Source organism: Stenella coeruleoalba, assembly GCF_951394435.1.
Source record: "Stenella coeruleoalba genome assembly, chromosome: 14".
In the NCBI taxonomy this organism is placed as follows: domain Eukaryota; kingdom Metazoa; phylum Chordata; class Mammalia; order Artiodactyla; family Delphinidae; genus Stenella; species Stenella coeruleoalba.
The window spans coordinates 28,566,734-28,590,411 of NC_137160.1; the positions used below are offsets into that span (position 1 = coordinate 28,566,734).

A 23,678-nucleotide genomic window follows, 5' to 3' on the forward strand; every position below is an offset into this window, starting at 1 on the left:
GAAACAGGAGAGCTTTGGCTCAGCTCTGATTACCAGAGAGGCAGGTTTAAAAGTTTAATACCCACCTGTTTCTACGTCCATTTGGCATATTTGTAAATTATTGAATGCAAATAGAGAAGGCAAGCCCGTAGAAGCTTGGGATCCCAAGAATGTGTTCTCTCACACAGCATGGAAAGAGTTCAGGGAAGGAAAATAGGGGATCACCTGTCTTTTGCCTCTGGGAAATATCTGTGCTTGGCAAGCAAAGGCGGAAACATGCAGGCTAACTTTTAAATCCATAAAGGGAGGCTAAAGGAGGCCTCCAGAGCTTAACCGACAGGGTCGAGCAAGCAGTTATCTGGGTGGGTACGCAGACCTTGGCCCAAATCTTTCGCTCCAGACAAGTGATGAATTCCCAGAGTTCCAGCAGTGCCCACTTCTCGGACTCCCTCCACAGGCGCCCTCCCATAAAGGTGCTGCAAGTCTCAGAGGCAGCTTCTTCCCCTTTCCTCTGTGACTCTCCTTCTAGGACCTCTCCTTGTTCTCATTGCTGGCATCGTTTACCTGGCATTTCCATAAAAAACTTTTCATTTCACACCTAGCATGTGAAAGATGTTAATATCTTGATCATATTTGAGAGATGATCCCGTTTCTTCAGAGCAAGATCTCCCAAGTGCCTGGGAAGAATACCACTTCCAAGAGATTTTAAGAGCTATTGCCAAAAAAATGAGTTTTGTGGTCAGGTAAGACCATGAAATTCTGTGTCTCACCCTCCTGGAACCTTACAATGCACATCGGTCAATTAAAAGCTCAGAAAAACCCTGCAGAAAGGAAGCAGATGCAGTGTAGCGTTCCTCACACTCACCTAACTATGAAAACATCTATCCCAAAACACCTACCAATATTTTGTGAAACTCAGTTTGGGAAGTGTCATTCCAAATAGTTCTTTCTGTTATTTCAGTTGGGCTCATTTTCTAATTACCAATGGTCTCCATGAAGGAGGTAGGTATGTAGCTGAGTTCTCTGCTTAAAGCAAACTGCTGAATTAGAAGATAAGTTTAGGTGAATATCAATAACAAGTGTCTTCTTGGGCTTCTAATCATAATAGGCATTTGTAAATACTGCAATATGCTTAACATTTACCAGTGCATCAATTCAACACATTTTATGGAATGTGCCATCACTCTGTGTGCCATGAAGATAGCAAGAATCTAAATCATGGATTCTATCTCTGATGTACAAACAATTCTGTCATGAGAGAGAAGAAGTTAAATAGAAGCATTTCTCATGTAGTCTACAAGTGGGTGGTAAATGCATGGCAGAGACACTGGATGCTACAGGCATTCAGAGGAGGTGTGACTCCCTGGGCCTTGAAGATCTGTGGGATGTGAATAGGAACTGAGTAAGGCTGTCCTAAAGAAAGGTGTTAAGCCAAGTACAAGGCCTTCCTTCCTGGCAGTAGGGATGAGCGCGGCAAACTGGGGTTGGTGCGCGGGACTGCTGGGAGGTGATGTGGGGAGTAGCGGAAGGCAGAGCATATGGGATGTCTGAGTAAGGCGCTTGTACTCTATAAACTGCCAGTGAGGAGTCTGGTGACTATTGAGGAATTCATGATATCATGAGCTAGAATGAATCAAGTCCTCAGGGAAACTCTGATTACCATCTCTCAACCATGGTGAGCACAGGAGGTAGTGAAATGCAGTGGTTGAGAGCATGGGTCTTGGATCTGAGTTGGAATTCTGAGTGTCCACAGGTTCCTGGGGCAAGTTTCCTTCCCATTAGCTTCCTCTTCTGGAATGGAGACACATGTATTTATTTCACAGTTATTTTATGAGTTACATGAGATATATAAGGTCCTATATGCAGAGACTAGAAGTTACTAAGCCTTGATAAAGAGTAATTAATACTGTTACTACTACTCACTGACCTTTGCCTCTAGGTTCTGAGATGATCTCCTTCCTTTCTTAGACCTTCTCCTACTTGAAAACTCCAATGCTGAAACAGCTCACATGCTCAGTGTCTGCAGGAGGTTGGCTGAAGAGAGAACTCTTACCTGTACTTAGCAGCAGCACCTTCCTGGAGGGCCTTCTCCATGCCCACCTTCCCTGGGATGAACCCAAAGCATGTGAAGTGCTCACCTGCATCTGATGTTGCTGCAGATGCAGCAAGGAGAGATAACACTGGGGCTGGTGGGATTGCAACACTGTCCACTGCAGCTGGCTTCTTCCTGGTCATCATAGTGGACGCTGAGCCCTCGTTCTTACTATGTGCTGCTGTTTGGTCCACTTTTAAGTGGGGACTTGGAATCCCTAAAAAAAATAACCCCAAAGCCTGCAGTTACTTTAAAGAAATAGGAAGACAGACAACATAAAATCTGAAAGTGACCTGAAGAAATCTTCAAATGATCTGACCTCCTTCTGGTGCAAGAATGATATTTTAGAATGTTTAAAGGAAACAAAACAAAACAAATTAGCAGCATGACTGGTTTTGGTTTTGTGGCTGAGGTTAGTGGTGACAACATTCCAGGTGGCCTGCCTGAAAGTGGGGGTCGGGGCACAGGCCTAATGAAGCAGTGTAAGCCATCATGCATGCTTTACCTTCCATGGATCAAGAAGCCTGTCTTTACAGAGGTTTTGGTGTGCAGAGCATGGAGGGGAGAAGTTGACCCCACCCTAGTGAGGCTTCTCATCTCATCCAGCTAGGAAGACAAGACTGAATGAAAAGGAAAAACTGGGCAACAAGTATGGGCAGGCCTGTGTGTTACTCATTACAAGTGCCTGGGGAGTTCTCAGGAGGCAGGGATTCGTGTGGGAAGAAGTAAGGAAAGCCTTCCCAGAGTTCATGCTAGAGCAGCAAGGTCGAAGGAAAGGCATTCCCAGTGCTGAGAAGAGTGTCTGCTAAGTCATGGGTGAGGAATGAAGATGATTCAGACAAGAGGCCGGCATTCTGGAGGCAGGAGATGCCCTGTAGGGACTGGTGTGTCACAACAGTGACTGGGCCAAGTAAGAGCTGAACCTGGGGGCCTTTGAGTGTCTGGTCATAATAGTCACAATTTTTTGATGCTGAAAAGCCTGGGTAGACTCTTATGAGGTGCCTCTGAAAGGGCCTGGAAACTTACTACATAACACATTATAAGAACTGTTCTGGAGCCTTGTTTGCTGGGCTCAAATCCCGGCCCTCTTACTTTTCAACTGTGTGATCATGAGCAAGTTACTTAACCTCTCCAAGCTTCAAGCTTCCTTAACTGTGCAGATGGGATGGAACTGCATTACCTCATAGGGGTGGTTGGGGGCATCCATGATCAATCAAAATAAAGGGCCTAGAACAGTGTCTGGCACATAGTTCATGCTATATAATTGTTTCCTATTATGATTATTCCTATTATACTGCTATCACTATTATAACCTGCTCCTCAGACCAAACGGAAACCAGCCAACAAAGGCTCAGTTTTCTTCCCTGACATGACCAAGGATTTCTGGACACCTTCTACATCACTAGCTGCAAAAAAAGTCACTCTCCAACTCATCCAAACATAAGTTCAGAAGCTGCAGGTGTCTGAATCCATGTCAAATGGTCATCTACTCAGAATTTCTTTATTTGTTGGCTACATGCCACTGATAGCAATAACATGAAACAGGCCGTATCACGGTAGTTCCTGACCTTTTTTCCCATCTTAACCAACTTGAGTGACACTGGTCCCTCCTATAGTAACAGCTCACCTCCAGTGAGATCTGCTCACTTTGGCCTAACGGCAGCCCTGTGAAGCATGTAGTGTGGAGGTTACTCTTTTCTTACTTTTATAGATGAGGACAACATATTTCTGAGATGTTAAGAGAAAACTGACTAAACTCATACAGCTCTTAATGTCAGAGCTCGAAGTTTTCAAGCAGCCAGACGCTAAACTCAGGGATCATCTTGGTCTACCTTACCATCTTCCAACTTCTGCCCATGACCTGGTCTACCAACAGCATGCTTCACACTGAGGACACAGAGGGCCTATATCACACCTGGAAAAGGCACCTGTAACCACCTAAGGAAGAAATGCTGACACTTTCATTTACTGTCTACTACCTTCCTCCTACTCTCCATCCCGATCTCTGAAACCTCCACTTGACGTGTTGTAAATAAAAATACAATTTTTCTTTTTTGAAAATTTCATATTTCATAGCGTTTGACTATGGGAGTGGACAAACATCAAATTCTATGACAGAGAGACCGCAAGGCACAACCATCAAGAAATCAGGAGGTGCAGCAAACACGTACATGATCCCCGGATGATGCCCGCTTGTAAAATATGCAGGTGTGCCAGGAATACGCAAGGTATACACATGTAGTATATGTAAAATGCAAACAGAATCTTCTGCAAGGAGATACATCCAAATAGTTAACCATGGTTATTCTGAGGAAGGAGAGCACAGGGAAGATTAGTGAGGGAGTTTTTACTTTTGCTCCTTAGCCTTCTTTATTGTTAATATTTTTTAAACCACAAACATATATTAAACTCTTTTTCCATTAACAAAATAAACATAGTTTGGAAAGAATCTAGAAGTCTATCACAGTATGGTCATCTGGGTAGACTGACTGATGTGCTAGAATAGTGGGCTGCTAACAAATCTGCAATGGGACAGCAGGCGTGAGTCTGATAAGAATTCCCCACCGTGGTCCTCCACGCCACCCTGGTCCTGTTCCTGTCAAATGGATGTGGTCGCCCTTTGCACAGCACACCTCCGGGACTCTAAGCTGCCAGAGTTCTATTGGATAACAGCTCCTTTGGAAAAACTCCCTGATTTGTCTGTCCTCTTTGTACCTGTGGACACAGGTGGGACAGGGAGTTCTTTGCTCATATTATTATATGTGCAGGGAATGAGCCATAAACAGGATTAGCAGGCAGATATTTAACTCTCACTTGGGAACACAGTGATTTCAAGCCATTTTAGTTGCACCCCTTTTCATGCAAATGTTCACAATCCACATCATTCCCTTAAAGCAGATCTGATCACACCTCTATCGGGTGTACCTTGCTACTCAAGTGTTTATGGTACAGAATAAGTTAAAAGTGATAAGATGACACTTAAAACACTCTATAATTCAGATTGTCACTCTTTAGCTATCTTGAAAACCCTAGATAATTTAGGATTTTCTAGATTATAGTACTTTTTGCCAGTTGCTGTCCAATGAATTTGAAAACAAATTGAAAAAAAAAATCCTGATGTTTGCTCAGACATTTTTCAGTTTTGAAAGGATTAGAGAAACAATCCCAGAAGTAGTATATGTGGGCAAGAATATTAGATAACCGTTAAACAAAGGCTAATATAACAGTACTTGTAATGCACAAACTCTGTCTGAGAGCAGAGGTCTCAGGAGACTGGAATGGGTGACTTCTTGGGAGAGAGCATTGGGCAGGCTGGCCACTGGAAGTCTTTGTTTCTCTTCATTCCAGGTGGCAGCTGATACTCCATGCTGAGGTACCCAAAGGACCAGAGGAACATGAAACAGTTCAGAAACAAGTTCTCACAAATGCTCGGTGGTGGTAGAGTGGTGGGGTATTTGGCAAGTTCCTTCCCAGAATGGGCCTGGCTGCTCTCTCCACGGGAGGAACATTTTTGAGGCTGGAGATCAATCATAAAGAAGCCCAGATTCAGCACTGTACTGACTGGACCACTGAGATGTGGCACTGCTCTTTACACTGGGGCATGAGGAAAAGCAAGGATGGCTTTGATCTGGGAAAGGATCACTATGTCAAATTCGGACAGCAGTCTGCATGGAGAGCACACTTGGTAGATGTGTTCAGAGGATCACCAAACCCCAACACAGGACAAATTGTATTGAGGCTTGCATATCTGGAGGCCAGTACATTTTTAAAGGAGGAAATAACAATGCTAATAACTTTGTGGATCCAACATCTGTTTATAATTAAGACAGAGAAGCCAAAAGGAAATAAAAAAAGTTAAACTTATATGAAAACATTCTACTATAACCTGTAGACCTCTATTGATAAATTTTTAAAAAACTCTTTGAAACTGTGCAGTAGCCTATCGAGGGACAGTCACTCATTTTCAAAGGTAATTTCTCATAGACCACTTATCCTCTTGAACCTCTACCTGCACACCGTGTTTGCATTAGGGACTTGATTTATGGATTCCAACTCCTTTGACGCAGAAGCTGACTTCCTGTTGCCTTGGTTACTTGGAGCTCAGTTCAAGGTTAAAGTACTCCCAAATCAGAATCAGTGGCAGGTGCTGCATCTAGCAGCCAGGTTATTGACTGCCCCAGAATGTGGAAAGGTCAGAGACCGAAGCACTGTTTACTGCCTTAAGGGTGAGTCAATATTGAGTCAATAGTTTCGATATTTTGATTCTGTTTCTTCCGAAGTAGTAGTTTTTGTTCAATTACCTCTTCCCCAGGTTGCTCAAGGTTACAGGGGTCATGGAAGAAAAGCAGGGTCTACGGTGGCTGACTTTCCCAGGATCTCTTTAATGAGCTCTGTGACCTTGGATAATAAAAACCAGCCTCACCATAGAGTAATTTGTATGTTGCTCTAGGTTTGTAAAGTTAGTTATCTACTTATCTCATTTTCTCTATGGGGAAACAAACAAACAAACAAACCTTTGTGGGACAGTTATTATTTACTCCTTTTTTCTAGATGAGAAAATGGAGGTTCAAGGAGGTCAGACAACTCATCTAAAATCACACAGCTGATAAGACGTGGTAAGAAATAGATCCTAACTTCTGACTGAGTCCTCATCTCATAGTTTCTTTAAAATAAAGGGGCTGATAAAATCATCATCCAGGGATCATACGTAATTCATTTTGTAACATCTACTACAGAAAGCAGTATATCTGGAAAATACTATGCAATTAATATAGGTTTAATTAACATTTTAATTCTAAGATTGCAAATGCAGATGTTTCTTGGAGACAAAACTTAGGATGGCATAGTGACAGAGGCCGACACCAGTGGGGTGGTTAGCTCCTTCTGTCACCTTCCTGGCCCTTTCACTGTAGAATTCAGTGCTTGGCATGGACTGAGAGGCATGTTTTGTTGAGCACTCGGTGGCTTTTAACCTTGCAAAGAGCAATGACATGCATTATGCTATTTGCCCCTTGCAGTACCCCTGTGGATGACAAGATGCAGATGGTGAAACTCCAAATTCACAAATAAGAAAACCAAGGCACAGAGGACCAGGTGATGTGCTCAAGCTCACATATCACAAGTGCGAAGAAAGCGGTGCTGAAATCCATGCCTCTTGACTCAATTCAATATTCTCTTCTGTCCCATGACACATTGACTTTTGGGCAAACCAGTAGATAATATATTTTTCACAAGAGGAAACTCACACTGAAAACTTGATTATAATTCCTTTTCTCATATATTGGTTGTCTGCTCGAATGCTCCCATTGCTATTTTTTCTTGTTTGCAAATGAACTTCACCCATGGAAATAAGGGGATATAGGTTACAGAATAAAGTGAATCAAGAAATAGATACGCTTGTCAGAGGGCAGACAGCAGAAGCAAGAACTACAATCCTGCAGCCTGTGGAATGAAAACCACATTCACAGAAAGATAGATAAAATGAAAGGCAGAGGACTATGTATCAGATGAAGGAACAAGATAAAACCCCAGAAAAACAACTAAATGAAGTGGAGATAGGCAACCTTCCAGAAAAAGAACTGAGAATAATGATAGTGAAGATGATCCAGGACCTTGGAAAAAGAACAGAGGCAAAGATCGAGAAGATGCAAGAAATGTTTAATAAAGACCTAGAAGAATTAAAGAACAAACACCTGGAAGAATTAAAGAAAAAACAGAGATGAACAATAAAATAACTGAAATGAAAAATAGACTAGAGGGAAGGAACAGCAGAATAACTGAGGCAGAAGAACAGATAAGTGAGCTGGAAGAATGGTGGAATTCACAGCTGTGGAACAGAATAAAGAAAAAGGAATGAAAAGAAATGAAGACAGCCTAAGAGACCTCTGGGACAACATTAAAGGCAACAACATTCACATTATAGGAGTCCCAGAAGGAGAAGAGAGAGAGAAAGGACCCAAGAAAATATTTGAAGAGATTGTAGTTGAAAACTTCCCTAACATGGTAAAGGAAATAGCCACCCAAGTCCAGGAAGCACAGAGAGTCCCAGGCAGGATAAACCCAAGGAGAAACATGCCAAGAAACATAGTAATCAAACTGACAAAAATTAAAGACAAAGAAAAACTATTAAAAACAACAAGGGAAAAATGGCAAATAACATACATGGGAACTCCCATAAGGTGAAAAGCTGATTTCTCAGGAGAAACTCTACAAGCCAGAAGGGAGGGGCATGATATATTTAAAGTGATGAAAGGGAAGAACCTACAACCAGGATTACTCTATCTGGCAAGGATCTCATTCAGATTTGATGGAGAAATCAAAAGCTTTACAGACAAGCAAAAGCTAAGATAATTAAGCACCACCAAACCAGCTCTACAACAAATGTAAAGGAACTTCTCTAAGTGGGAAACACAAGAAAAGAAAATGATCTACAAAAACAGACCCAAAACAATTAAGAAAATGGTAATAGGAATATACACATCGATAATTACCTTAAATGTGAATGGATTAAATGCTCCAACCAAAAAACACAGGCTAGCTGAATGGATACTAAAACAAGACCCATATATATGCTGTCTACAAGAGACCCACTTCAGACCTAGGGACACATACAGAGTGAAAGTGAGGGGATGGAGAAAGATATTCCATGTGAATGGAAATCAAAAGAAAGCTGGAGTAGCAATACTCATTTCAGATAAAATAGACTTTAAAGTAAAGAATGTTACAAGGGACAATGAAGGACAATACATAATGATCAAGGGATCAATCCAAGAAAAACATATAACAATTATAAATATATATGCACCCAACAGAGGAGCACCTCAATACATAAGGCGAGTGCTAACAGCTACAAAAGAGGAAATCGACAGTAACACAATAATAGTGGGGGGCTTTAACACCTCACTTACACCAACAGACAGATCATCCAGACAGAAAATTAATAAGGAAACACAAGCTTTAAATGACACAACAGACCAGATAGATTTAATTGATATTTATAGGACATTCCATATGAAAACAGCAGATTACACTTTCTTTTCAAGTGCATACAGAATATTCTCCAGTGTAGATCACATCTTGGGTCACAAATCAAGCCTCAGTACATCTAAGAAAATTGAAATAATATCAAGCATCTTTTCTGACCACACTGCTGTGAGATTAGAAATAAATTACAGGGAAAAAAATGTAAAAAACACAAACACATGGAGGCTAAACAATATGCTACTAAATAACCAAGTAGTCACTGAAGAAATCAAACAGGAAATCAAAAAATACCTAGAGACAAATGACAATGAAAACACGATGATCCAAAACTTATGGGATGCAGCAAAAGCAGTTCTAAGAGGAAAGTATAGAGCAATACAATCCTACCTCAAGAAATGAGAACACTCTCATATAAACAACCTAACTTTAAACTTAAAGTAATTAGAGAAAGAAGAACAAACAAAGCCCAAAATTAGTAGAAGGAAAGAAATCATAAAGATCAGAGCAGAAATAAATGAAATAGAAACAAGAAAACAATAGCAAAGATCAATAAAATTAAAAGCTGGTTCTTTGAGAAGATAAACAAAATTGATAAACCTTTAGCCAGACTCATCAAGAAAAACAGGGAGAGGACTCAAATCAACAAAATTGGAAATGAAAAAGGAGAAGTTACAACGGACACCGCAGAAATACAAAGCATCCTAAGAGACTACTACAAGCAACTCTATGCCAATAAAATGAACAACCTGGAAGAAATGGGCAAATTCTTAGAAAGGTATAACTTTCCAAGACTGAACCAGGAAGAAATAGAAAACATGAACAGACAAATCACAAGTAATGAAGTTGAAACTCTGATTAAATATTTTCCAACAAACAAAAGTCTGGGACCAGATGGTTGCACAGGTGAATTCTATCGAATATTTAGAGAAGAGCTGACACCCATCCTTCTCAAACTCTTCCAAAAAATTGCAGAGGAAGGTACACTCCCAAACTCATTCTATGAGGCCACCACTACCCTGATACCAAAACCAGACAAAGATACTATAAAAAGAGAAAATTACAGACCAATATTACTGATGAACATACATGCAAAAATTCTCAACAAAATACTAGCAAACAGAATCCAACATCACATTAAAAGGATCATACACCATGATCAAGTGGGATTTATCCCAGGGATGCAAGGATTCTTCATTATATGCAAATCCATCAATGTGATACACCATATTAACAAATTGAAGAATAAAAACCATATGATCATTGCAATAGATGCAGAAAAAGCTTTTGACAAAATTCAACACCCATTTATGATAAAAACTCTCCAGAAAGTGGGCATAGGGAATCTACCTTAACATAATAAAGGCCATATATGACAAACCCACAGCAAACATCATTCTTAATGGTAAAAAACTGAAAGCATTTTATCTAAGATCAGGAACAAGACAAGGATGTCCACTCTCACCACTCTTATTCAACATAGTCTTGGAAGTCCTAGCCATGGCATTCAGAGAAGAAAAAGAAATAAAAGGAATATGAATTGGAAAAGAAGTAAAACTGTCACCATTTGCAGATGACATGATACTATACATAGAGAATCCTAAAGATGCCACCAGAAAACTATTAGAGCTAATCAATAAATTTGGTAAAGTTTCAGGATACAGAATTAATGCACAGAAATCTCTTGCATTTCTATACACTAACAATGAATGATTAGAAAGAAAAATTAAGGAAAAAATCCCATTCACCATTGCAACAAAAAGAATAAAATACCTAGGAATAAACCTACGTAAGGAGGTAAAAGACTGTACTCAGAAAACTGTAAGACACTGATGAAAGAAATCAAAGATGACACAAACAGATGTATAGATATACGATGTTCTTGGATGAGAAGAATCAATATTGTGAAAATGACTATAGGACCCAAAGCAATCAACAGATTCAATGCAATCCCTATCAAATTACCAATGGCATTTTTTACAGAACTAGAACAAAAAATCTTAAAATCTGTATGGATACACGAAAGACACTGAATAGCCAAAACAATCTTGATGGGAAAAAAATGGAGCTGGAGGAATCAGACTCCCTGACTTCAGACTATACTACAAAGCTACAGTAATCAAGAAAATATGGTACTGGCACAAAAACAGAAATATAGATCAATGAAACGGGATAGAAAGCCCAGAGATAAACCCACGCACCTATGGTCAACTAATCTATGACAAAGCAGGCAAGGATATACAATGGAGCAAAGACAGTCTCTTCAATAAGTGGTGCTGGGAAAACTGGACAGCTACATATGAAAGAATTAAATTAGAATGCTCCCTAACACCATACACAAAAATAAACTCAAAATGGATTAAAGACCTAAATGCAAGCCTGGACACTATAAAACTCTCAGAGGAAAACATAGGGAGAATACTCTTTGACATAAATCACAGCAAGATCTTTTTTGACCCACCTCCTAGAGTAATGGAAATAAAAACAGAAATAAACAAATGGGACCTAGTGAAACTTAAAAGCTTTTACACAGCAAAGGAAACTATAAACAAGATGAAAAACAACCCTCAGAATGCGAGAACATATTTACAAAACAAATAAATGGATAAAGGATTAACCTCCAAAATATATAAACAACTCATGTAGCTCAATATCAAAAAAACAAACAACCCAATCAAAAAATGGTCATAAGACCTAAGTAGACATTTCTCCAGAGAAGACATACAGATGGCCAAGAGGCACATGAAAAGCTACTCAACACCACTAATTATTAGAGAAATGCAAATCAAAACTACAATGAGGTATCACCTCACACCGGTTAGAATGGGCATCATCAGAAAATCTACAAACAACAAATGCTGGAGAGGGTGTGGAGAAAAGGGAACCCTCTTGCACTTTAGGTGCAGATGTAAATTGGTACAGCCACTATGGAGAATAGTATGGAGGTTCCTTAAAAAACTAAAAACAGAATTACCATATGACCCAGCAATCCCACTACTGGGCATATACCCAGAGAAAACCATAATTCAAAAAGACACATGCACCCCAATGTTCATTGCAGCACTATTTACAATAGCCAGGTCATGGAAGCAACCTAAGTGTCCATCAACAGATGAATGGATAAAGATGTGGTACATATATACAATGGAATAGTACTCAGCCATAAAAAGGAATGAAATTATGTCATTTGTAGAGACATGGATGGTCCTAGGGACTGTCATACAGAGTGAAGTAAGTCAGAAAGAGAAAAACAAATATCGTTTATTAACGCATATATGTGGAATCTAGAAAAATGGTACAGATCAACCGGCTTGCAAGGCTGTAATAGAGACACAGATGTAGAGAACAAATGTATGGACACCAAGGGGGGAAAGCGGGAGTGTGGGTGCTGGTGGGATGAAGTGGGAGATTGGGATTGACATATATATATAGTAATACGTATAAAATAGATAGCTAATAAGAACCTGTTGTATAAAAAAAATAAATAAAATAAAATTAAGAAAAAGGAAATAGATAACCTTGGGATTTGGAAAACAATATTTTTCTGTGCCAAAGTCAATAAAAGTGTTATTTTTTGTTGCATCACTTTATTCATTAATTGAACAAATATTTATTGAACATCTACCATACCAGGGACGTGACACTGGTCTAAGCAGTGAAGTCCCGAAGTTTTCTAAGAAGTGCCTTCTAATAATCTCTGCATAGCATAAAGATAGTTGTTACTTTTTATAAGGATACTGAAAGATCCCAAAGTGCCTTTTTAATCATCAAAAAACAGAGGCTTTGCTACCGATACAGAATCTTTGGGTGAATTTGTAAAAGTCATCCCACCTAGGTGGAGATTCCCAAGGACCCAGCTCTTAGCAAAGGAAGGGCACCATTGTAAAAGTTAGATTAAGTTATGGCTTCCTGTGTGCACATGCACCCCCACTGCTCATGGTTTGGAGAGAGGAGCATGCACTGGATTTCAGTGCATTTCTCCCCTCGAGCCAGGTTCCTACAGAAAGTGAACTACTTGCTCAATTGCAGGTGGTGGTCTTATCAACATGTGTTTAGTGTCAAATGAGTTTTACTTCATTTGGGGACCTTGAGAGATGAAATTCAGGCAAGGTCACTTGTAAGTAGGATGCTATTCAGTTAGCCTGGAGTCAATCATTTTAAAATCAACAGATATTTGAGTGCTGCACAGCACAACTCAGAAAATGTGATCTCTGTCTTTGTAGAGAAGGTTTAGAAGTGGAGAGTGGGATAAGACAAAAACACTTACAAAACTGATAAACCAAATGAGACAGGAAGCCAAATGAGTCCTCCACAAATTAGGAGGAAAATGAGATCTCAGTGGGATCTGAGGTGGTTTTGTGCTCATGCATATATTAATTCAACATTCACTAAGAGCCTGTAAGTACCAGGTACCATTAAGTACAGGGATCATGAACCTTCTCTGAAAGGGGCTAGCCTGTCCACTCAGGAAGACAGTTACAGGTACAAAAACCCCAGTCTTGAACGATGAGTAGAATTCAATAACTAGAAGTAGAGGGAGAGCCTGCCAGGGCTGGGAAAAGACAAGAGCAAAAGCAGAAATAACAAGCCTTCTTTGTGCAACTGAGACAAGAGTGCTTGGGCTGAGTTGTAAAAAACAAACACTGAAAGATATGTTTGGAAAGGCAATTGGGAAAAATTAAACCCACATCTCGTCAGGTAGATTTAGTTTCTCCCTTCCACAAACATGTCTTATCATCTTGGACAGACTTCTGCAATAGAACTTATCTCCTATTGTGTAATTATTTGTTCATTTCTCTGACAATTTTTGTAGGCAATGGCAAAATTCTAGAAGTCAGGAACCACATCTAACTTTCTTTTGATTTCCCAGCACTTAGCTTGATAGATATTACATACTCAAAAGTGTTGGATGGATGAATGGACAAATGGAATACATATTTATTCTTCTAGGCCCAAACCTTCTGGGGAAGCCACCCGTGCACACTTGGTCCTCTAATCTAAAACTCCTTTTTCAGTACAGTATAGAGTACAGGTGAAGAACACATTCTCTGGAGTAAGACTACCTGCATTGCTAGCTGTGTGATTTGGGGCAATTCATGTCAGCTCTCTATGCTCAGTTTCCTCATCTGTTAAACGAGGTTACTGAGGATTAAAGGAGTTTATATATTGTGGTAGACAGAAAATAATGTCCCCCTTTCTAATTCCTAGAACCTGTGAATGTGTTATGTATCATAGCAAGAGAGAATTAAGGATGCAGACAGAATTAATATTGTCAATCAGCTGACCTTAACATCTAGAAAGTATCCTTGATTACGAGATGGTCAAAATGTAATCAAAAGTGTCCACTGAAGTGAAAGAAGGAGGTAGAAAAGAAGAGTCAGAGAAAGAGATGTGGTGATGGAAGTAGGGTAAGAGAGCGGCTAGGCTGCTGGCTTTGAAGATGGAGGAGGAGGGACATGAGTTAAGGAATGCAAATGGCTTCAAGAAGCTGGAAAAGACAAGGAAATAGATTCTTTCCTATAGTTTTCAGAAAGGAAGTTGATACTTTGATTTTAGCTCAGTGAGACTCATTTTGGACTTCTGACCTCCAATACTGTAATATAATAAATTTGTGTTGGTGAAGCTATTAAGTTGTAGAAATTTGTTATAGCAGTAATAGAAAAACTAACACATACAAAAACACTTATTATGGTGCCTAGAGAGTAAGAAGTCAATTGTTTTAACTATTATTACTTAGCACTACAGTGTCTTTGTACTAATTGTTTCATTTTAAAATTATTTCATATGTTGAAGTCGTGTATGTCTCCTACAAGATTTAAATTCTTTAGGATGTAGAGATTTTATAATATTTTCTTATATCTTCCTAGCATAATGCAGACACAAAGAAACTATACAATGAATACTTATAGTCAATAAATTGTACCAGAGACAAATAATTTGTTAATATGAAAGTTAAGAGACTAGAGTTCTGAGAGTTGAGTTATTTCAGGCTCTGCTCCACACTGACTGGATGAACTTGAACAGCACCTGGAATCTCACTGTGCTTCAGTTTCCTCTTGGTCAGAATCTATTCTAGCTTTACTATTCTAAGTTGTCTAGATTCAGAGAAACTGCTGAACAATCTGATTAGTTCTTGCTTCTCTTAATTTAGAAGTGAAGAAATGGGCTGAGGAGAGAACATTTTGTCTACTGGAACTTCAAAGAGATTTTTTATTAAATAATCCCTTATACAGTAAATTCTAATGATGTAGAAGTCAGTCTCTCCTAATCCTACAGTGAAAAAGTCACACCAGATGAAAGGTATTTTCTAGATGTGCCCAGTGATATCACCCAGAATGGAAATAAAGCGAACATCAAAATTGCAAAGAGGAGACATCTCAGGTTAGAGGTTTTTAATCTTTCTGCATCTTAGACATGAGAACCTCTTCTTAGGAAAAAAGCGTACACATGTACACACAGACATACAGACACACACACACACACACACAACACATTTTGTACACAGCTGAAGGTTCAAAGATACTTTTAAGCTCAGGTTAGTACCCTGGCCTGCCTAAGTCAATTCCTGCACACACACACACACACAGACACACACACACACCCCAGAAGGATTAAGAGCAGATAGATAGAACCAAACAGAATGCTGATGTAACTGCTCCCATGCTTAAAAAACAGAGATAATAGAGTGGTACCTGTTTCACTGAAAAATATAACAAAGGGATTTTCAAAAGATACTAACAAGGGAAGAAAGGATGCATACATGTAATTAAAACCAATTTAGTAGCACACTGCATCAAGTATGCTCTTGTGACATCCCTGGTGATCAGGTAGGTTAGGAATTTGCAACTGATGCACATAAAGCATGTTACAGGTTTCAATAGATGAGCACAAAGGAGCTTCAGCAAAGTAAAATCAAGGCAGTTTAGAGTTGGAAGGGAAGTAGTCCAGTCCTTCCTGGGCAATTGAGCCCCAGAAACGGATGTATCTTGCTTTGCCCAGTGTCACACAAAGAGGGTGACAGGGGTATGACTCTGACCCCAGCCTTATTCTTGGACTGTCTCAGGCCAGCATGTTGGCTTTCTGCTAAAAGGATTACATTCTGAGACTTCACAGAAGCAGCCTTCTTGCATGCTGGTTATTCTATACTCACAGGGCAGCTTTAAAACAGACCAAGCCAAAAATGGCAGTTGTGATCCAAGCTATAAGACCACTGGCTCTGGAGGATTCTTCCCTAGACTCTCCCTAATGTGAACGGCTCAGTAGCTGTTAATATAAGCATCTTTTGTAGTATCTTCCTTTTTACCTTTAGAACACAGACTTGCAGTGCACATCTGCATGGTAATACAGATCTTGGTGCTAACTGGGTCACCTTATTTGCATTTTGATTACTGCTTATTTAGAAGCCACATTGAGAAAAGAGCTTGATATCAGGAGCTTAAATGCATGTGTGTCTATAAATATATGTGTAAATAGATAAATGCATAGTTACTGGTTTGTGAAAGATCAGTCCAATATGTACTCACTCATCTCTTAAGAACATATCTGTAGGAGTCTGGCCATGTATGGATATTAGGTTTATAAATGTGGTTACGGAATCTAATTATTCTCAGTGTAAGATCGCCCACTGTATGGACACACTGTATCAGCTAGAGAAGCCAATTCAGCATACAGCCCCTTTGTTAAGTAGTCATTGCTTTATATGTGGGAAAGTTGCATTGTTTTAAGGGCTTCATTGAATATGGCTTTCTTCAAACCACCTACTTTGTTCCACTATTTGAAATCATCCTGTAAAATGCAAACACATTGTGACTGTGTGTAGGCATACACATATAGACACAGAATGTGTGCTAGAAAAGCTCTCTTTTTTGCAACAGAAGAGAAAAAAAATCACAGAAACTCAGACCCATCTTTAGATAGATCTCCTAATCTTTATCTCTACTAGTTCAGTCAGACGAGCTAATACCATGATGATGGCTTTGAAATCTCTTAGGAATTGGATGAGGAGAAGTGATAGTGATGAACTCCCAGCTAATAAACACAGAGTGCTTATTTCGGCAGAATGATCAATTTCTAGATGTCCTGAGGCTTGTCTGATACAGTTGATTTACTCATCCTTGCTTACCTCACTAATAAAGCCAAAGTCCACCATCAGATTACAGAGGTGCCTAGAATTTCTTAAAGGGGCAGAAGAAAGGTAAAGTAACAGTCTTCATATCCCTCTGAGCATCCTTCCCCATCCACAGTCCTTGAAACCCTGGCTGCCTTCCTCACTGGTACTCTCCACTCAGTAGACTTTGAGCTAGTACAGTAATACAATTAATTTGTTATATTGTTAGTGGAAATTTAATGCAATGATCTAAAAGAACTCTTACATATTATGATAAACTTTAGTGCCTCTGGGCGGCTCCCCTTGCATTGGGCTCATTTCACATCTCATCCATTATGTAAATGAGATTTGGAAATAGTTGAGTTTCACTAATGTATCTCAACTCTAATGGATTGGAGTCAGTCCTTTTGAAACTAATGAGGTTAAATGCATCTCAACATTTCTTTCTACTTGGTTGATTATGCAAGCCTCTATTCAAGAAATAGGACGCAGTGCATTTTTTTTCAACCATCCTCTAAGGAAATGTCACTGTTGCCAGACCCCAAAGTAGCCCCAAATAAGTTATGTTTGAATAATGCCTGTGTTGGTTCTAACATTGCATGGTGCATAAATAGAGATAATGGACAATATGCCATTATATGATTTAAGATAAAAGGAGAGTATTTTAAAAGTTAGTTCACCTGAGGAAGACTTGCAGTCATCCAGAGAAGAGTGAGGGGAAGTTTCCAAAAGTGGACAATGGGAATGAAGAGCCTTTGGTGGAGCTTGAGATCAGAGAGGGAAATAGCCACTGGCAGAGTCTGGAACTGGGAAGAGACTATTGAATTTGATTCAGAGTCACAAGATGTCAATCCAGTTACTCAGGGCCTAGTCTTAAGATAAAGATATACAAGAAGGACCTCTACATTCTAGATTTCATTTCAAAGGCCAAGAAGTGGGAGTTCTAAAGTTTGGAGGCACAATGCTTTTTTCAAAAAAAAAAAAAAAAGAAGGAATAAGCATTTCAGGAGAAGCAGTTTCAAATTATCCAGGGTCATGGAATCACGGAGGTGAGGATGAGATGCTAAATATCAAAAACATCCATAAAATTATTTTGTCTTTATTTAAAAAGGAGGGATGGGTTAAGTGGAAAGACATTTAATCTGCATGATCGCCCTCTCAGGTAGATGGTTTATTAAATACTTTTTAAAATAAGAAAACTGAAGCTTTGAGAGGTTAGATAACTTGAACAAGGTCAAATACCTAGTTAAGTGACAGAGCTGGGAATTAAACCAAGGGTCTTCTGGCTCCAAAGTTACAGCTCATCTACCACCTCAAAACTCCTTTCCTTGTAGGTAGTGTATTTCTTAATTACTGGCTAATACATTTGGATTCTGATTCTCTTATACAGAATGTTTCTGTCCCCACATCCTAGCACAATGGCTGGCACAGAGAATGTGCCCAGAATAAGCCAGTCAGGAATGAGAAGAGGAAACGCTGGATATTTACAAAAGGTGATTAGGATGGAGGCCACCAGATGCTTGACTGAAAAAAGGGTTGGAGATTCGGAGGAGAGATTTCTGGTCAAGTAATCACTCCATCTTTGCCATCCAAACTAACTACCAACTCTCTGAAACCTGGGACCCCAGCAAGAAAGTTTGTCAACTCTTAGATATTCAACTTGATGCCACATTCTCAATAGGTTGTTGGTGGATGGCAACAAGGAAGCAGTTTTGTTCCTTCATTAATTTATTCAGTAAAAGTTTCAGTGCCTATCATGAACACAGCTGCTCCAGGTCCTTTGGGGTACCCTTAAAATAAAAGAACGAGTCCAGTCTTGGGGTAGTCAAATATTTAGCTGAAGAAACAAGATGCAGGAACAAGAAATTTAAATAAAAATAACAATCTCCCCTGAGCTGAAAAGACTACCCATATTACCTTCCATTGCACCTGGGGCACGCCAGAGATTTACTGGGGAGATTTTAACAACTAGCATATATTCTAGGATAATAGTTTAAAATGGAACTTATTATCTATATAACTCATATACAAACATAAATAATTGACCTGGCTGATTAAGAACAAGAATTTATATTAATATCAAGGCCATAGTAAAGGTAACAAGGTAACCAGCATGATTATTTTAAACAAAAGTGGCATTTCAAGGTAGTTGAAAGGGTTTGTTCTGAGCCCTCATTCCCTGTGTTCAAATCAGAGAGTTATAAGTTACTGGTTGTCTGGACCTGGGCAACTTATTTAACTTCTCTGTATTTTTGTTTTCTCATCAATAGTGGAATTAATTATAGTACATATCTCCTAGGCTTACATGAGAGGATACAAAGATAAATCTCAATCATCAAAGTGCTGGAGGTAAAGACATATTAGTATTTACTAATAGATTAGTATTTACTAGTTTTCAATATTCTGTGATAAAAACAACAGGATCAGGCATAAGAGCCATGACTACTCAAGGGAATGAGTGACTTCCCTCCTAGGTAGGGAAGAACTTCACTGAGGAGGTGACATTTCACTTGGGTCTTTAACAATTTGGAAACATTGGCTGAAAGGGGATGAGGGGAAGAAAGGGCAGCAGGTGCAAAGGCATGAAGCATAAAATAGAATGGTATGTTTGGCAAAAGGCAAGAATTCCTGTGTGGCTACAATATAGTTTCTTAGGTGGGTGGGTGAAGTGTAGCAGAAGACGGGGCCCTGGGTCAGGCTGGGAATGATGCTGGGAGTTTGGATTTCATTGTGGGTAATGGGGAGTCATGAAGGATTTCCATGTAGACACACAGACACCCAGCCGTGGAGAAGAGATGATTTGCTCTCTGTGGGTACAATTGTGATTAGAGGGGACAAAAGCTGCTCCCAGTAGGTTTCTGAGAAGGGAGCCAACAAAAAATAAGGTTTCTGTGCTAAGGGTAGAAATATACCTTTTGATCCCGGATGCTTAACCAGCGTGCCCTACTGTTCACAATTCCTACTTGCCCTCCCTTTGTTTCCTTTTCCCTTCTTCAACCTTTATTGGGCAACTTGTACATTGGAAGTTCCCTTCAAAGAATTATAGGGGAAACACTGATGAGTGAGTTATGGGTCTTGCACTGAAGATACCCAAAGCCTTGTTCAAATAATATTTTTGTAAATCAACTCTCGCTTTGTTCATTTGGACAGCTCACTGTCCAGAGGAGGCTGGAGGTGAGGGCTTTTAGAAAGTTATATGTTTTCAAGAAGGTAAGTCTCCATCTAATGTATGTGTTCTTCAAGTAAGGATTTGTATACCTCTGCACTGAGGTTTTCACTTTTTCTTCCTGTCTTCATGGGCTGGTATTTGATTATAGTCAGAGGACGGCTATGCAGATAGAAACTATGCAACTAGCTTAACCAGAACAGAGATGGCCAGGGGATGGCATGTGACCCCTTTCCGAAAAAAGCAGGTGTACTACAGCTTTATATCCTGACATCCTAACAACTTGCTAAAAATAGTCCAGATAGTTATTAGTTGACGTACAGGCCCAAACTAAATTCTTTTTACTAAATTCAAATTTCATGGCTTGTTTAATTTGTAAACCAAAGTCAGTCCAGCAGGTCATAAATACCACTGGATTGATATGTGCTGGGAATATTCATGTATATGCTCATTTGTCCATTTGTTTAACCAACATCTATTGAGTATCTATAATGAAGAAGGAATTTTGGCAGATCTTGGTAAAAATGCTATTGCAGCACAGCAAAAGATGGTCAAGAATCAGCATTAAAAAGTGAGAAAGGGCAGTGATGACTCTCACCCTAACTAAAGGCAAATCACACATATTGAATCTCTGACCACTAAGAAACAGGACTAGTGAACACTGGGATGAGTCCAACACAGAAACACCTCACATTTATGGATGAATATGCTGTAGATAATGAGCCACACTGCACTCAGGCTGTCGGAATATTTTGCACACTGGCCCAGTGATTCATTTAGAATCCTGCTGGACAGCAGCGTCTCCGTTCAGGGTGACTTCGTGTGTTTACTGCACGGTTTATGGTCATGGAGGAAAGCTGCAGGGTGGGGGGAGGGCCAAAGAAGCTCAGGAGATGGCGATTCCCAGGCTTACTTATCTTTAGCTTTATGACTTTGGGCATGACACTTCTCTTTGTCCTGTGTTTCTTTATGGTCTCTGATTCCTTCTGATTCTGCATCTCGAGTAGACAAAAGAGTCTCTGGTAATCTTAAACAGGAGGAAAGTCACCTGGCCATCATAAGGAAGATCTGAGAGCCAAAAGCACTTCTATTTTTGAGGAGACAACAGAGATATCATTTCTATTAGATAAACCAAATAAAATGCAAGTTACTGGACCTGAAAGGCCTGGGAAACCCAGTCAGGTCTAGGCTCATCTGGGTGTTTCTATCATGTGTCCTGCTCACTTGTGGGTGCCTCATGGTGAAAGTGACTCAGGAGGGTGTGCCACTTTTTAATGAGGTCCTTTTGGTTACTCCTGGACAAACTGTTTTTGGTTGAAGATCAAACAATTACATGTGTCACTTTTAATCTAAAAGTCCCCACAACCCAATGAAATAGATAATATTAACTATATTTTATACATGAGGAAAACGAGGCTCAGAAATGTTAAGAAATACATTCAGGGTCTCACAGAATTAATTAATGGTAGCAGGAATTTGAACCCAAGTCTCTCTGTCAGGTGCTTTCCTTTAAACAGCCTTCCTTCCCCATGGTTATGAGAAACACAGATTGATACTTTAATGTCTGGACTCCAAAAAGTGACAGAAGGAGTGACAGGTTTTCTTTAGGAAAAAGTTTAGGAAAAGAACTTTTGTCAGCAAACAACTTATTTCTTAATTTTGTCTAGTTAGCCCTGGGTATAAGCAGATAATAGCTTAATATAAGATTAAGAAGTTGCGGAACCTGTTGAAAACAAAAAATTCGGATTGAATGTGCAACGAGGCTACAACTGTGGACAATCTCCATGAACTCAGAGCTAAAAAACAACTTCCATGTTTGACTTAAGCTTTCCTAAGAAAGGAAAGGCAGCCGGAAACCAGGATTCAGGGAGCAAATGGAATTGCCAAGAGGTGTCAATGAAGCAAATGTAAGTCTTTACAAAAGATTAAAAATAATTTCTTGACGGTATTTCTCAAACTTGGAAATTACTACATTTCCCAACTAATAAAACTGACAGTAAAACATTATTTTTTCAGCCTTGGTTATGTAATAAGTGGAATGTGTTTGTTTTTATAAGCATCAATTTAAAAATAATTGAAGTTATGTGAGGGCATCCCTTTGTCAAGCCAGGAATTTGCTTGAAGGACATCCAGCATAAAGGGTGACTGGGGTCAAGGTTTGGGCAGGTGGAAGCTCTCTCCGCTGTGGTCTCAGCAAAGGCTTGCCTGTTGTTAAAGAGGATTGGGGGTGGCAAAACAGTCTTCCAGTGTTCATTTTAACATTTTCTATCAGGAGTCCATATTCTCCTTCTCACTTCTGAACTAGGGCCTCCTCTCCATTGCCCAGGGGTAGTTCCTGCTTATTCCTTTCAGGGTAAACTCAAGCAGCAGGTAACGTCCCTTACCCAGTACTTCCACATCTCTGACCTTGCAGAGAGCACTGCACCTACACCACAGCTCTGCAGACCTTGCTTCACTCAGTTTAACACTTGGTTATATGACATTTCAAACTCATGGACGCAATCAGATACATCTTCAATCACTGTTTAGCTGTGGGCAGACAAATTAACCTAAGTCTTAGAGTCCTTGTGGGTAAAGCAGAACTAAAAAGGAATTTAGGAACCTAAGGAATTTGCTGAGGCTTAAATGAAGTAAATATCTATCAAGTATCTAGCGCAGTGCCTGCCTCCTAACAGGCATGCTGTTATTAACATTATTATTATTATAAACAGTGATCTTGACTTCCCAATAAGATAATTAGTAAATTGAGATAAGAGCTTGTGTCCTATATTTCTCATATGCTTCCAACAGTGTCCACCTGGCAAAGGGCTAGCAAGAGATCAAGTGATCAACCAATATGTGTTGAATGGAGCTGCATCAGTGCTTGTAAAGTGAGTGGGAGAGACTCACACAAAATCACATCACTGATACCACCACCTGAAGTGGAAACAAGATGGTGGTTTTTTCTTCCAGTCTCCATAAGAAATGTTCTACAATTCTATGAATATTATAAATAAGAGGATGTGGTTTTCATGACTTGAGGAATCATGGCAGAAATATGAGCTATTTATTATTCCATTTCAAGAAAGCGAAACACAGAGAAGGAGGTGTCAAATACTAGGAAGTTAAAAGACGTTCGAGGAAAACCACTCAAAGTCTGCCAGAGTCACAGAGTAACCAGGTTGGAAAGATCATTCCGCTGATGAGGAAACAAAGGCTCCCAGAAGCCACAATGCACGTTGTTGTTGGAGCTATCCCAAGCTGGACCTCTGCACTGTGTCCCTCTTCCCCAGTCATTAAGGGCAGCCAGGTCTTTCATGTTATTTATCTGCCCAGGTGCCTGACTTCCAAGTTGCTGTGCTTATTTTGCATAA

General features: G+C 39.6%; 1 protein-coding gene across 3 annotated transcripts in view; it reads right to left on the minus strand.

Moving 5' to 3' along the window:
- The window catches only part of SETBP1 (SET binding protein 1), a 377,483-nt gene that overhangs the window by 26,337 nt on the left and 327,468 nt on the right, over window positions 1-23,678 (minus strand). For 2 of the 3 annotated variants that reach the window (XM_079942756.1, XM_079942757.1), the window contains exon 5: window positions 2,118-2,288. The exons of the other annotated variant lie outside the window; for it this stretch is intronic. In XM_079942756.1, coding sequence (XP_079798882.1) covers window positions 2,118-2,288 — 171 coding nt within the window. The remainder of the gene's footprint in view (window positions 1-2,117; window positions 2,289-23,678) is intronic. 3 annotated transcript variants of the gene reach the window in all.